At 54.3% G+C, this 14,098-nt stretch overlaps 3 protein-coding genes across 3 annotated transcripts; all 3 read right to left on the bottom strand.

The window, feature by feature from the left end:
- Nucleotides 1-1,123: 1,123 nt before the first annotated feature.
- LTHEOB_4730 (Glycosyltransferase 2) lies at nucleotides 1,124-3,394 on the bottom strand (the record flags this gene model as incomplete). Its single annotated transcript, XM_035513797.1, has 1 exon — nucleotides 1,124-3,394. One exon carries the CDS (start codon nucleotides 3,392-3,394, stop codon nucleotides 1,124-1,126), a length of 2,271 nt encoding a protein of 756 aa, XP_035374779.1.
- Nucleotides 3,395-4,402: 1,008 nt separating this feature from the next.
- On the bottom strand, nucleotides 4,403-5,536 carry LTHEOB_4731 (uncharacterized protein; the record flags this gene model as incomplete). The annotated part of the gene is made up of 1 exon (XM_035513798.1): nucleotides 4,403-5,536. The coding sequence occupies one exon, from the start codon at nucleotides 5,534-5,536 to the stop codon at nucleotides 4,403-4,405; it is 1,134 nt and encodes a 377-aa protein (XP_035374780.1).
- Nucleotides 5,537-7,148: 1,612 nt separating this feature from the next.
- On the bottom strand, nucleotides 7,149-8,468 carry LTHEOB_4732 (Phosphoserine aminotransferase; the record flags this gene model as incomplete). The annotated part of the gene is made up of 2 exons (XM_035513799.1): nucleotides 7,149-7,219; nucleotides 7,280-8,468. 2 exons carry the CDS (start codon nucleotides 8,466-8,468, stop codon nucleotides 7,149-7,151), a joined length of 1,260 nt encoding a protein of 419 aa, XP_035374781.1.
- Between the last annotated feature and the right edge of the window lie 5,630 nt (nucleotides 8,469-14,098).

Raw genomic sequence — 14,098 nt, forward strand, 5'->3', positions numbered from 1 at the left:
GTCAATGGCTAGCGGTGAGAACAGTGGAGAGGCTTAGAACAGGGGATGACTGTGTCCGTGTGGATGATGCGATAGGTTAGGCGTCCGCTGTTTTTGGGGGAGTTGACAGGCGTCCGATATACGGAAAAACAAATTCACCCCAGCCACCGCCTTTGAGAGGGGTTTGCATACATGAGGGTATGAGGGGTGCATGGCTCAGGCTCCTGTCGTGTGCGATTGTGGCTTAAACACGAGTCAGAAGCAACGAGCAGTAGTTGCAGGAGCGGGCGCATGCAGCGCATATCGTAGACTGAGCAGTGGCAGTGACAGGAGCCAAGGAAAGTGGCTGCAGAAATCCCCCGCTCGCCCGTCAGCTGGTGGATGCGGTGTAGACGCCCAATCGAGTAAGTGTAACGGTACACAAGACTTACGCGTATGTATTTGAAGAATTGCCATGAGCGGGGTCAAAGGATTTCGATCCTTGAGTGCCGACTAAGTGTTTGGGGATAAAGTACAGTCCCTTCCAGGAACGGGTAAACCGCCCACCCTGTCGTTTTCCGGGGTCCTGATTGGCTCGCTCATACAAAAAGCTGCCTTGAAAGCACGACCACCGACAGGTGGGCAGTTAGCCCATTCATGAGGGACTGTAATCACTGAGAACTGTAAGGCCCAGGCGTAGCTATTCCTTAGCCTTTTTCTTTTCTCCTTCTTTTTATTGGAAAAACAACATGTGTGGGTAGCTGAGGCTCTCGTCCGGACGAGAATGCGGAATTGAGAATCCTACATGTGCATCTAGACAACAGCTTCAACTCCTCATACATGTTTGTTTTCCAAGAAAAAAGAAAAGGGTAAAGCATGGTTACGCTGGGGGCTTTACTATTCTTCACGCTAGCCTTCAGCCGCAATGGCCCACAAATATGTGCATGCTGCGTAAATGTAGTTTGCAAAGAAGAGGTGTACAAGCCCGTACAAGATCGAATGATTCTGGATTGAACTTACATGGCTCTCTCCACGCCAAACCCCCGAAATTAAGCGCGCTCCCAGCGCAAATCTTCTTCTTCTTCCTCCATCCCGCCGCACCGCGCGGCCAAAAATCCCAGAAAACGCACTCAAACTCCATCGAAAAGGAAAAAAAAACACTCTCTCACAGTCGCTTACCCTTCTTCTCTTCCACCACATCCTCGCTCTTGCCACCACCAACCTCATCCACGTCCTCCTCCAGCCTCTCCAACACCTCCCCCATATACACCTTCTTCCCATCCTTCCTCTCTTCCTTTTTCTCCCCCTCTTCCTCCTTCTTCTTCCCCTTCCCCCCACCCTCCTCCCCTTCATCATCACCCACCCCCTCAAAATCCCCCACCCCCTCCCCCCCAAAACAAAACAAATCCCTCGCACTCCCCTCGACCACCTTCCTCACCACACCCACCGGCTCGGGCTCACACGCGCCGATAGCCAGACGAAACTTGCGTGTCGTCTCCCTCGCCGCATCATCGCGTTCCTGCTCGTCGGCGAAGAGCAAGCCCTGGTGCGACAGGGCGGGCAAGGCGTGCAGGAGCGGGGGGTCGGCGTCGAAGGGCAGAATCTGGTGGAGCGGGATAGCATCTAAGCCGCTAGAAGATTCGAGGTTCAAAGGCGGGGCGAGGGCGGCGGCGGGGTCGCCGGTGAGGAAGGGGGAGGCTGATGATTCATCTGCGGGCGGCGTGTCTTCGTCATCCTCGTCGTCCTTCTGCAGCGCCGCGAGCATTTCCTCAGGCGGCTGGTACAGCTCGTTATGCACCGTCACCAAGCCGGTGCGATGCGACGAGTCGGCCAAGCCCGGATACAGCAGCGAATAACCCCTCGCGCGCATCAGCTCGAGGAAGTACTCGAGCCACGCCGGCAAGCTCTCGTGGACGGTGCGCGGGCGCGGCACGGGGTGCGGCTGCAGGCGGAACGCGCGCAGGCGGTTGGTCAGGAACGAGTGCAGCTCGGCCCACTTGTCGCCAAAATAGAGGGCGGCGTTGCTGTTGGGGGCCTGCCACGTGAAGGGCACGGCGGCGTCCGGGTGGCGGCTTTTCGCGGGCCCGTAGCGCTCGCCGTGGAGGGATTCCGCGGTCGGCGGCTCGAGGGCCGTGGTGCCGTTGAGGTGGTGCGAGGGGAGCTCGAGGCTGATGCCGAGGAGGTGGTCGTTGTCGGTGGCGGCGAAGCCCGAGTAGCGGTACTCGAGGAGGTGGAACATGAGGTAGTGGTAGTAGAGGGGAGAGAGTTGGGCGTTTGGTGCGAGGAGCAGGACGTGGGAGCCGAGAGAGGGGTAGAAGGACTCGAGGAAGCGCACTGCTGCCTCGTCGGATGAGATTTGCTGGTCCGGAATGCGGTGTCGCAGGATGAGTCCGTTCTGGCGAGGCGTCAAGAAGGGCTCCTTTAGCGATGGAGGCCAGGCCATGCGCTCGAGAAACCACTTTGATGGAGGGTCTATGTCAGGGGGCAGCTCGATGGTGATTCGAGGAGGAGTCAGCCCAGAGTAGTCAGCATTCTGGATGGACTGAAGCAGGCGGAGAAGCGATCCCGAAGACTTGGGAGGTGCATGGATGAGGATATCAACGCTGGGAGTATGCCATGCTCTCAGTGAGCTAGAGTCGAGACGAGTGAGCCACTCCAGGCTATCCGCACGACCCTGAGGGATCTCTATAACTGGTAGGTGGCGGGCTCCAGTCTTTCTTCGAAGTCCCTTGGTAAAGAACGTGTCCTCTCTGGCGGAGTCATCGGTTATAACGACTTGTGGATGCATGAAAGTGTGGATATGGCCCATGGCTGCGGCAACGACAGCCTCGGCTCGGGCATCGGAGCTAAATGTCACATAATCTGGGCGAGCGTCGTGCCAGTGGACGTCGCATCCCTCGCGATCAACACCATTCACCTCGAGAATATCATCCAAGAAAATGTCGTACCGACCCATGATGGCAAAGTGCACATGGTTCCGGTTCCACTTTCCCATTTCGCAAGCCAGGGGAAGCAGCGCCGACACGCTCTTCAGGTTTGAGGCGGCGAACAATACATTGCGATTCTTATCCCGCATCCCGCTCGTTCCGCTTATCTTGTGCAGAGAATCGCCCAGCTCAAAGAATTTAATATGGCCGTTGTAGTAGTGCTGCCGCGCCGCCTCGTCGGTATCGTCGACGACCTTCGGTGGTGGTCCGTTTGGTCTGACCGGCTTCGGAGGGTTCGACGCATCGTATACCACGTAGTCTGGATCGCCACTATAGATTATGTGCAGGAGCAGCCACACGAAAAGCGCAGCACCTATGATGACGGCAACGCGACGGCGACGGTAGTTGTAGGGAATGTTACGCCAGGCTTGCGAAGATTTGCTGCCAGGAGCGTAGTCATCATCCCGCTTCCCCAGCTCTTCATCCGTTGGAAATATGTGTGGGGCCATTGCTGGCGTCACGTCTTGTTCGAATCGATGTGGACCTCAGAGCTCAACGCGGCATGGCGTAACGAATTAGCGGGGGAATTGGGGCGAGATAAGCATCGATTGTGGCGCGGCAGGTCCGGTCAGCACGGCTCCAGCTCGAGGCGCTGGTGCGAGTGCGAGACAAGGTCGGGAAGACCAGCAAATCGGGTTGGAGGAGAGATGGATGGATGGCGGGCGGTAGCTCGAACAGCAGCGATGTGGCCGATCGGGTAGGGCTGATTTGCCGCGGCTCCGAGCTGGCACGTGCGGCAGGAGCTCTGACGCACGGCCCCAGGGGCATGCATCATAGTCCGCATCAGCCTTGACATCTGTAACATGTACATCAGGGCCTTCAATTGTGAGACATATGCCAATTAAAGCATTCCGTAAGAGAAAAAAAATTCCGATATCGGCTCACCTCGACTTACCTATCAGGATATCTCCTACATCACCACGCAAGGATCTCCGATCAGCGCCGGAATACAGACGAAACCAGTTGGTTGTATGAAGCATTGAATCACGCATTGCAGCTGCCAATGAAGCAATTGGAAGTACCAAATCCAATTCAGCCAGGATTAGAAATTTTCTGCCGACTTTTCAAAAAAGCTTAATCCCAAGCATTGATTCCTTCCCACTTCAGTGGATTGACTTCGCGTTGACTGTATGATATTAACAGATGTAATAGTGGAGATTTCATTTACGTACAACACCGCCCGCCTCCCTGTAAAGAGCATCCCAAAGCGAACGATATGAGCTGAAAACACGCTTTTGATGACGAAGCTTCAACCCGATTGAACGGCTGAAGCCTCAGTCACACGAGCTACAAATTTCCCTAACCCAAGCAAGCAATACAACATACCAGATGTGTCCACTTAGCTATGCGTTGCTAATAGTACAGAAGAAAGAAAAAGTTGTGTGCTATTCCGGGGAATCAACGTCACGACGAGAATATCGCCGGGCTCCTCCAAACACCTCTACTCACCCCCAACACTATTGCCTATCCGACGTACCATCCAACCCCCCATCCTGCTGCTGCTGCTGCTGCTGATGCTGATGCCCATTCATCATCACGCCAGCCTGCTGCACCAAGCCCTCCCCCTTCGCGACGCTCACGCCCGCCCTCGCCCGTGCAAACGGGTCGACGAAGCCCTCATACTGCTCTTCTTCTTCTTCCGCTTCTTCCTCTTCAACCTCCATCTCATCCACCGCCCTCGCGCCGCCAGCCGCGCCGCTCACCGGCCCGCCCCGCGGCGCACCAGCACCGCCCGACCACAGGATACCCTGGTGATCGACAGAACCAGGCGTCGTGACCGGGGTGATGGAGTCGACGTCGAGGAAGCTGCCGCGCGCAGGGTCGAAAGCCGGCTGCTGTTGCTGCTGATGCTGTTGCTGTTGCGGCGCACGCGGAGGATGCATCGCCGCCGTCGTTAGAGGCGGCAGGTCCGTCGCTCTGTCCGCCCTCTCGCCGTTCTCGCCATTCTCCTCCCGCTCCGCTCCCTTCTCCTCCCTCTCCCTCTCCGCCTCCCGCTCCCGCTCCCGCTCCCTCTCCCTCTCCTCATCAACCAGCATCTCATTCAACCGCTCCGGCAGCGACTGCTGCTCCTGCACCCCCACCCCCACCCCCGCACCGCCGCTCAACCCACCATACACCGACCCCCTCTTCCCCCTCGCAATCGGCAGATCCGCACCAGGCGAACTCGGCGCCGACTGCAGCGACGCCTGCGCCGCCGCAGCAAGCGCATTGATGTAATCCGCATTGTTCGCGAAGTGGCGGCCGCCGGGCTGCGCGGCCGTACTGAGGTGGGTGGTGCGGCCGTTCGTACCACCTGCACCACCGGCAGCACCACCGAAAAGCCCCAATCCCAATGCGGCAGGACTGTTGTCGGCGCCGGGGAAGAGGGACGGGTTGCGGCTCGGGGCAGGGGTGGGGGCGAGGGAGTGGACGGTCGGGGTGGGGGTGGAGGCCGAGGAGGAGGTGGAGGTGGAGTAGTAGGAGGGCGAGGTGGAGGTGGAGGTGGAGGAGGAGGTGGTGGATGCGCCGGGGGTCGAGGAGGCGGAGGACGACGAGGTGGTCGTGGTGGTTGGTTGTTGGGCGGCGGAGAGGGTTGTTGTTGGCTCGGACATTTTTTTTTTCTTTCTTTCTTTTCGTGAGGGAAGGCGCAGAAGGAAAGCGGCGGCCGTGGAGAAGGTGTGGAGGAGCTCCTGCGATGGAGATTTGCGGGTGAACGGAAATAATGGGTGGATTGGAGAGGCAAGTTCGAAAACGGTGATTGGGGGGTGGAAGGTGGTGGCCTGCAGGTGCCTGCTTCGTTCCTTATTCTTCACACGGAAAAACCGAAAGGGGTGGTTTGGGGGACCATCGTACAGGGACCCTGGGATCTTAAGCTTCGCCGCCACGGGCGCGCTTCACGTGTGGGGGCGCATGAATCCTGTGCGAACGGGTGGTCAGCACGAGGACGGGCCGGCGCCATGTCCATGACGTCAGCCGTGTGGTTCGTGCTGCGGAACAGGCGGGGGAGAGAGAAGAAATCAATTCTACTGAAGACAAGCCCGGCGCGGCCCATTGGAGCGGCCTACCCCGCCCACCCCCGTCCGCGCGCGGCCAGAACATGATTTTCCTGACGGGAAAAAAAGACATCTCACACACACCACACCCTTCCCCGCATCGGCGAGTCCCGGGTCCATGGGCTTGCAAAACTGAGTTCGCGCCGGCGCGCTTCCTGCAGCACACAACGAGCGCGCAGGGGGCCGTGACGCAGGTCCAGGATCAGCATCAGGAACAGGACTGGCGCACGATGCCTGCACTGGTCATCCTCCACCAGCCCGTGCCCGTCGAGAGCCTGGACCTGTAAGCACACACGGGCTACCGTCTCTGCGCCAACCGGCCATACGATATCTTTGCCGGCCTTGACGACGCCGAGGAGGAGCAGAGAAGAAAGTTTGTTCGTGCAGTGCCTGTGCGTGTTTGTCTCGGAGCTGGTTCCTCTACCGCATAGTTTGCGATGATCACACCCATACGCCCGTCCCTTGCAGCTCCCGCCTCAAACCTCGGCTGACATGTAGCCATCACTCACGCCGCAGCTTCCGTCCGTCATCCACGGCGATCTTGATCCGATCAGCCCCGACGTGCGCGCCTGCTGCGAGACCCTCGGCGTGCGCTTTGGATTTCAAGTTCATACTACAGATAAAATATTAGATCATGTATATATCTCACTTCTTATACATGCGGAACAGTTCCCGAAACTTTGTGCAACATAAGGTTGATCAGGTCTTCAATTCTGGATATAAAGGGACATTACATCCGAATTTATTCTTCGCTCATGTCATGGGTAGTTGAAACCATCGTCCGGACATACGGAGGATTTTGAATTCGACATTCTCGTCCGGATAATAGCTTCAACTACCCATAGCATGAGCAAAAACAAATCAACGCTACTCTTGGATTGCAATTCAATCGCCTGCATCATGTCAGAAACGGGGGTTGCGGAACAGTACCCGAAACGCTGTGCCACATGAGGTTGATCAAGTCTTCAATTCTGCATAGTAAGGTGATAATTGCATCAAGTCCGAAACTTTTTGTATTCGATATCGTCATATGTCTTTGGTGTTGAACCATTCAACGATTTTGTTCGGTCATACCAATCAATCCCTTGCCTTTTTTGTGTGTGCATCAGTGCATCCCCAAACGCCATTTCCAATGCGAATCCAAATAGTTTTGTGCTGTCTCCGACACGATTTACAAGCCCTTGGCGTAGTCCTCCAAGTACTGGGCCAGCTTCTGAGCACCCTCGACGGGCACAGCATTGTCTGCAAGGACTCAAAGTCAGCCAACCATGATATCAACATCGTACGACAAGGAAAACTTACAGTTGCTAATCCTGATACCACCGACGCTCCTGTGGCCCTTCAGGCCGGTCAGACCCCTCTTCTCAGCGCCGGCCAGGAACTCCTTCTCCTTGGCGTCGTCGCCGCCGTGCACCCTGAAGCACAGGTTCATCCTGCTGCGCGCGCTCTTGTGCGGCACGACCCTGTACGCGTCCGGGTACCTGTCCAGCACGCTGTACAGCAGCTCGGCCTTCTGATTCGCGACGCTCTCCTGGCCCGCAATCTTCTGGACGCCAAAGGCCTGGACGAGGCCCTGCATAACCTGGCCGGCGACCCAGACGTCGAAGATGGGCAGGGTGTTGTAGAGCGAGTTGTTCTTCGCGATGGTCGGCCAGTCGAAGACGATGGGGGCGATGGGCAGGTTGAGCTGGCGCAGGAGGTCGGCCGAAGCCTGGGCGGCCAGCAGCGCCTTCTTGACGATGACGATGGTGATGCCGGCGTTGCCGATGTTCTTCTGCGCGCCGCCGAAGATGACGCTGTACTTGCGCACGTCGATCTTGCGGCTGATGAAGTTGGACGACATGTCCGCGACGACCGGCGGCGCATCTTCGCCCTCGAGTGACGCGGGAAAGCCCGGCATCTCGACGCCGTCGACCGTCTCGTTGTCGCAGTAGTAGACGTACGCCGCGCGCTTGTTCAGCGCCCACTCGCTCTCAGCGGGGATGGTGCCGAACTTGCCATTGTTAGCCTTGCGCGCGTCGACGGCGACGTTGACGTGCTGCGCGCCCATCAGCCGCGCCGCCTCCTGCGACGCCTTGAGCGACCACGAGCCCGTCACCAGGTAATCCGCCCTCAGCTCCTCCGCGACCTCCTTCCTCAGACGGGCCAGGATCTCGTCCTTCTTATCCTCACCGAGCTCAGCGGCGGCCTTCGCCCGTCGCTTCTCGACCCACGCCGCCACCAAGTTGTGCACGACGGCGCTGAACTCGCCGCTGCCGCCACCCTGCAGGAACAGGATGTCATAGTCGTCCGGGATGTCGTACAGCTGCGTCATGGCCGCTTTGGCGTCGGCGAGGATCGCGTTCGCTTCGGGCGAACGGTGAGAGATCTCGCAGATGCCGATGCCCTTGTCGGCGTAGTTGAGCAGCGCTGACGATGCGCGCTCGAGCACCTGCGTTGGCAGCGGCGCTGGGCCGGCGCCGAAGTAGAAGATGTCTGAGCGAGAGGGCATGTTTGCGTGAGACCGATTCGTGATGCCAATTGATCAATTGGTGGGTGGGAGGGAGGAGGGCGGTTGTGGCGAGGTTGAGGGGTGGTTGGTGTTGAGAGAGGAATTGGTGGTGGTGGTGTTATGAGCTCTGCGGCAAAATTCCAGTCATTGCTTTCCCCCTCCGTCGGATCAGACTCATCACGCACCGTGCTGGATTTGGGTGCATGACTCCTCCTTCTCCGCCTCCGCCGGGCGGGGTGCTGCCCCTCCCGATCTCGGAGCCCTGCTTCCGGACGCGGTAACGCACCCGGTCCGGGCTATACCGTACCACCCTTTTTGTCACGTTCTAACTACTTGATGAAGATCTAAGCAATTTACGCATAAATAGGATAAAAATTCTTGCTGTAACCAAGCGCATTGCTTCTCCTTCGCTGCGACTAAAGTAGTACTTGAATGATGGTGATGATGAGGCTAAGGATGATGGCGGGCAACGACGAAGAACGGATTGAATTTTACAGTCAAGTGTAGGCAAAGTAGAGGCCATCAGCTTGACTGACACGCTGCATGAAATGAGAACTCTTTTACTGCTGACATAATGGAAATGTGGGGCAGTGTGGCACGCAATCATATCGAGGGTGATACGATTTTTCCTTCTCTTCAGACTTCCCGCGTCCGTGTCCGTGCCCGCATTAAGTGCCACAGTGCACACTGATGGCTGAATGCCTCCGGTAGCTTTCCGCAAAGCACTTTGCAGACGTCTGCTATGATAATCATTTCTCATCTGGCTGCTGTCAACCCCAATCTCCTTTCTTGACCCGGCTAGCAAGCTGGACTGTTGAGCCATGGTTTGCAGATCCGATGACCATGATGTGCACTTTATAAGCATTGCAAAAGATGCCTTCCTTCAACAAGGCAACGTGGCCGAGTGGTTATGGCGGTAGACTCAAGGCAAGCTCTTGGCTGTCAAAAGCAGTCTGCATTCTACTGGAGCAATCCGCATGGGTTCGAGTCCCATCGTTGTCATCATCTTTTTTGTCTTTTGCTATTCTGTCTGGTGTCGTTGATAAGTTGCATTTTTGCCCGGGGAGGGTCACGTGGACGTGCTGAGGCCTGGGCGTGCATGGTGGCGCGCCCCACAAGCGAGAACACCAAACCTCAGAGCAATTCTCTCATCATATTTTTCAGCTTTTCTATCCTTACAACTATCTTTTTTACCTTTTTACTATTCCATTGAGAAGTTAGCATAAGGCGGGGGAGTGCATCTGGACAAGGTGAGAGGTCTAGATTACTACAGAGACAAATCCTTAGGGGACTCGAGAGGCTTCTGGCGAGGCGTGCACAGTAGGAGAAAGGACTTGTGTGCCGAGGGTACCACTGCGCGGTCTAGCTTAGAATATGCACAACGAAAGGAGCGCAACCCAACTTCAAGACACATTAACTGAACAAATAATTTTTCTAAAGACGCCACTTTACTCACGATAGCGTAAAGAATATTACCCTGCACAGCTTTAAGTACAAAACTCGTTTTCATGGTGCGATTGAGGGGAGAAGCCTGGGAGATTGGCATCGCTGTGCATATTTTTTGAGTCATACCCAACATCACAAAAGTCAAGCTACAGCTGCCGACCAGGTACCCGTCGAGGCCCCCAGCGGGCAGCAGGTAACAAAACCAGGACGCTCAAGGTCTGGCCGCATAGCGGATTTTTTATTATTTTTTCTACAGTCACTTCACGACAAATACACAGCCACCGGAGGCACGCTCCCAACGTTGAGGGCAGGGATATCCCGCTCGAAAAAGTAAGCAAATCGCAAGTTCATCCTGCATGCAACGCAAATGGAAGACTGTGACGTTAAAGGTAAGTCGAGTAATACGCTCATTCGAACCGCAACGCACGTCGCGGGTCACCATCCTCCCCACTCTGGAAATGCAGCATATGTAAGCTTCCGTAGCGGTTTCTCAGATCCGCCCGCAAGCGCAGAGGTGATATTTCTAAAGGGAGCCAAGGCATTTTTTCCTCGAAAGCCAGTCTGCATTGTGGAAACTTGTCCATGCACCGCATCTCTGCTTATTCCAGAGCACGCAAATAGAGCTCTAGAAGAGCATCGAGGAGTCTACCATCCATCAGCAGTAAGTATCCAATGAGATTATGGTCAGAAAAAGAGCGAGTTCGGCCGGGATCAAGAGACCATGCAGCTCGAATTCCAGGGATTTCAGGATGCAGAAGCTTCACACCACCACCGACCTCGAAGTGCATGCAGCGTCTCCAGTCCGATACCCCGAGCAGAACCCAGACAATTGCAGCTTACCCCGTGGGACGCTAGCGATGTGCCCTCATATGTTCAGTTGTGAATGAATCGTCTTCACGATCAAATATAGGGTCGAGGGTAGCCGCAGACGAATCGACAGTGACAAAATGCAAGCAATTCAGGCAGAGATACATGATAGCCACAGCCCCCGCGCTGGGCTTCAATTTGGGAGCCAGGGCGCAAAACCAAGAGGGTGAACGGGTGGTGTATTGAGCCACCCGATGAGAAAGGGCTAAGTACCTCCCTCAAGGATCGCATTTGCAAACAGCATTCCAGGTACAGTGGCACCGGCATTCGAAAAGTATCTCTGGGAGAAAGGAGCGTCCAAGTTTTTGGCCTGGACAGTATCTCTCGATTCTTCATCGTGTTGTCCGGAATAAACTAGTAAACGGTGCCACGCCTCCAGTTCAATGGCAGGTGAAAGAGAACGGCGGTCTGCGAGAGGCGGGGGGGCAGTGCCAGCCTGATTATGCCGGCATGCGAGGGGATTGTTCACAGCATGCAAAGCAGAAACAGCGAGCCCCGGCTAAGACTCCGTTCTTACAGCTGCTGGGCCTGTATCTGGTTCTCCGTAGTCGTGTCCCATCGTTGTCATCATCTTTCTCATATTTTTTGTCTAGTGTGAGGTGCTGTGGCCTGCGCGCTTGGTGGCGTTCTCCGCAAGCGAGGTGGAAGAACACCAAAGCTCATGGCAATCCTAAAGGGAGGCCAGAGATGTGAGGATAGATACAAAAGCTGTAGGTGAATGCTCCAGAGGCTGCATTTAAAGATTTTCTCCGCCTGATTGTCAAATATGAGGGGCATACTAAAGGCAAAAGATACATCTTCTCATACAGCCCACAAAAGGTTCTTCAGTTGCTCAAATCACCGCACAAATCAGGAAGACAATTGCATCAAAAAAACACGCCGTAACTTCTCCATTGATTCTGCGGGTTCTTGAATCATAGAGGGGATGATGAGATTGTAAAACCACCAGTCACGGTATCCCAAAATCAAGATCATCATCACCGAGCGGGGAGAAAAGAACATCAAAAGACGGATCGTAGGCGTGGGGGGGAAGCATTCAAAGCAAACAAAAAGACTATTCTCACCGACTCAAGTATGAAATAAGAAAATAGCTTACTATCGTGCATTCTTACCGGGAGAAGTGGTCGAGAATCAAGTCATCAGCCACATCGTCCCATGACTACAAAGGTAAATACGGTAGTAAATCAGACCGCATCGACCACTCCTTGGAAATTTTTGCTGGCACTTTCAAGTTAAACCATTGAAAATAAAAGGTTTTGCTCGACCGGGAATTCAACAGGTGATAGAGGCTACGTCCGGATGTTGTATTTCAAAAACAAGTGCCCGGGCGGGCGGTCATTTCGCACGGAAAACAGCCAATTTACATGATAAATCTCAACACATAACATTTAAATACTTTTTCGATCATCAAAATGAGTAAGAATTATTAGAAAAATAATTTTATATACTTTTGGTTGGCTGTTTTGGTGTTGTTGCTGATATACAAATTATTTCATTGCTTTGCTATCATGGCGATGTTTTTTGGTACGGTTTTACTGCAAACTTTAATCAACCAACACCAAGAATGTAGATCTCAGCAGCCCTTCACTTTTTCAATAAAACCAACTTATCGCCTAAAAGATAGTCCAAAGCTCTATATATTTACGAACTTTTAATTTGATCTGACATCTGTGGAAGTAGAACAAGTTGAATGTTAACCCGAAAGATGCCAAGACTTTCGCCCATGAAGTTCTTCACCCCTGCAACAATGGTATTGACGTGTGAATTTTAAAAAAAGAGGCTTTCGTCAAGCTTATAAATAGTAAGGTTGACTGAAATGTGCATCCTGATTTGTTGAGGAAGCGTTGTGGAGAGCGTCAATAATAAACGTGGGGGATGTGGGAGGGATCCGTAGGACATCGCGAATTACAAAAGAGATTTACTTTTTAACCTTGTCTTACCGGAGATAAGAATATTACACCTTGATTGCATGTGCAGTCGAGTATTGATTCTGGATGTATTTTACAATCATACAACTTTAAAGTACGTTCCCGCCAGTTAATGCTCAACAATCAATTGAGAGTTCTCTGCGGCAATGAAAGACGAGCAGCAGCTTGAAGGAGCCTCGAAACCATCAGATGATTTCCTCCGGCTCGCTGCCTTCTCCCAGCAAAAGTCAAGACGTGCAGAAGGCAAAAAGATTATGTGAAATGCAACTGACATCGTCGCAACGTGACCGAGTACCGCCAAAACGGAAGGCATGCCACGCGAACCACGTTGCCGGGCAATCGCCGGGCCGAACCCCGAAACCGGGCCGATCCCGGCATCGGCCGTCAGCCCCGAAACCGAATTTTCACCCACCCGCCCCCAACGCAACACACACACCTTTTCCTTCGCGCAAACGACCCCCCATCTGCTTCCCCCCAACAAACTAGGTACATAAACACAACAGCCAAAGCCGTTCTTCATCAATCAGGTGATTACCGCACTTGATTCCCCGGCGAGGTGGCCGAGTGGTTATGGCGCTAGTTTCAGGTGATCTTCCAGTAAGACACCAGAAAAGGATTTACTAGTGGAGCAATCCTCGTGGGTTCGAGTCCCACCCTCGTCAACATCATCTTTTTGCTCGTTGGAAGGCTGGCGATGGGGTTGGGGGGAGCCGTTGTTTTGGCCCCCGGGGCGGCCGGTGAACGTCCGCTCCAGGACCCTGTTTCGTTTTGGGAAGCGGCGAGGCTCGGGTATGGATGGCTACGGAGGAGGCTACTGGCATCGCATGGGATTGCTTGTTTTGTCTTGGGGTACGCCGGGGGTGGTGGTCGGCCGGTGTGGCTGGAGGCGCTACATGTTATTGACCGGGAAAATCGACTATCTTTCTTGGAAATGAAGACTTCCAAAGAGGGCGCATCCAATCAAGAAAAAAGCCGAACGATGGCCGGGAAGAATCAACTAATGCAAAACTCGATCTACTTAATGGTATCTATGAAAGTTGCTTTTTACATGGAGATGTGCTTCGGATCTTGCGTGTGATCAACATATATGAACGGCAACTAAGAAAACTAATCTTGCATCTGAGGCATGCGAAGCTTCAAGTATACCCCACCAAAGCAGGGGTGTCTCCGATCTATGTATATCGACTGTCGGTATAGGCCATATCCCGGATGATATCAGCCAACTTCATCAAGTCCTGTCGCACCAAGAACACCTGCACTCTCGGTGGCGTGAGGCGGTCGGATCTATATCCTTTTGTAGGAGTGTTTCTGTTTTCACATGGGAGAGCAACGAGGTACTGAATATCGAGCAAAAGCCGCTCCTTTCGAAGCGGGTTCCTTGGAATTTTT

The sequence above is a fragment of the Lasiodiplodia theobromae genome (assembly GCF_012971845.1).
Source record: "Lasiodiplodia theobromae strain AM2As chromosome Unknown scaffold_12, whole genome shotgun sequence".
Classification (NCBI taxonomy): domain Eukaryota; kingdom Fungi; phylum Ascomycota; class Dothideomycetes; order Botryosphaeriales; family Botryosphaeriaceae; genus Lasiodiplodia; species Lasiodiplodia theobromae.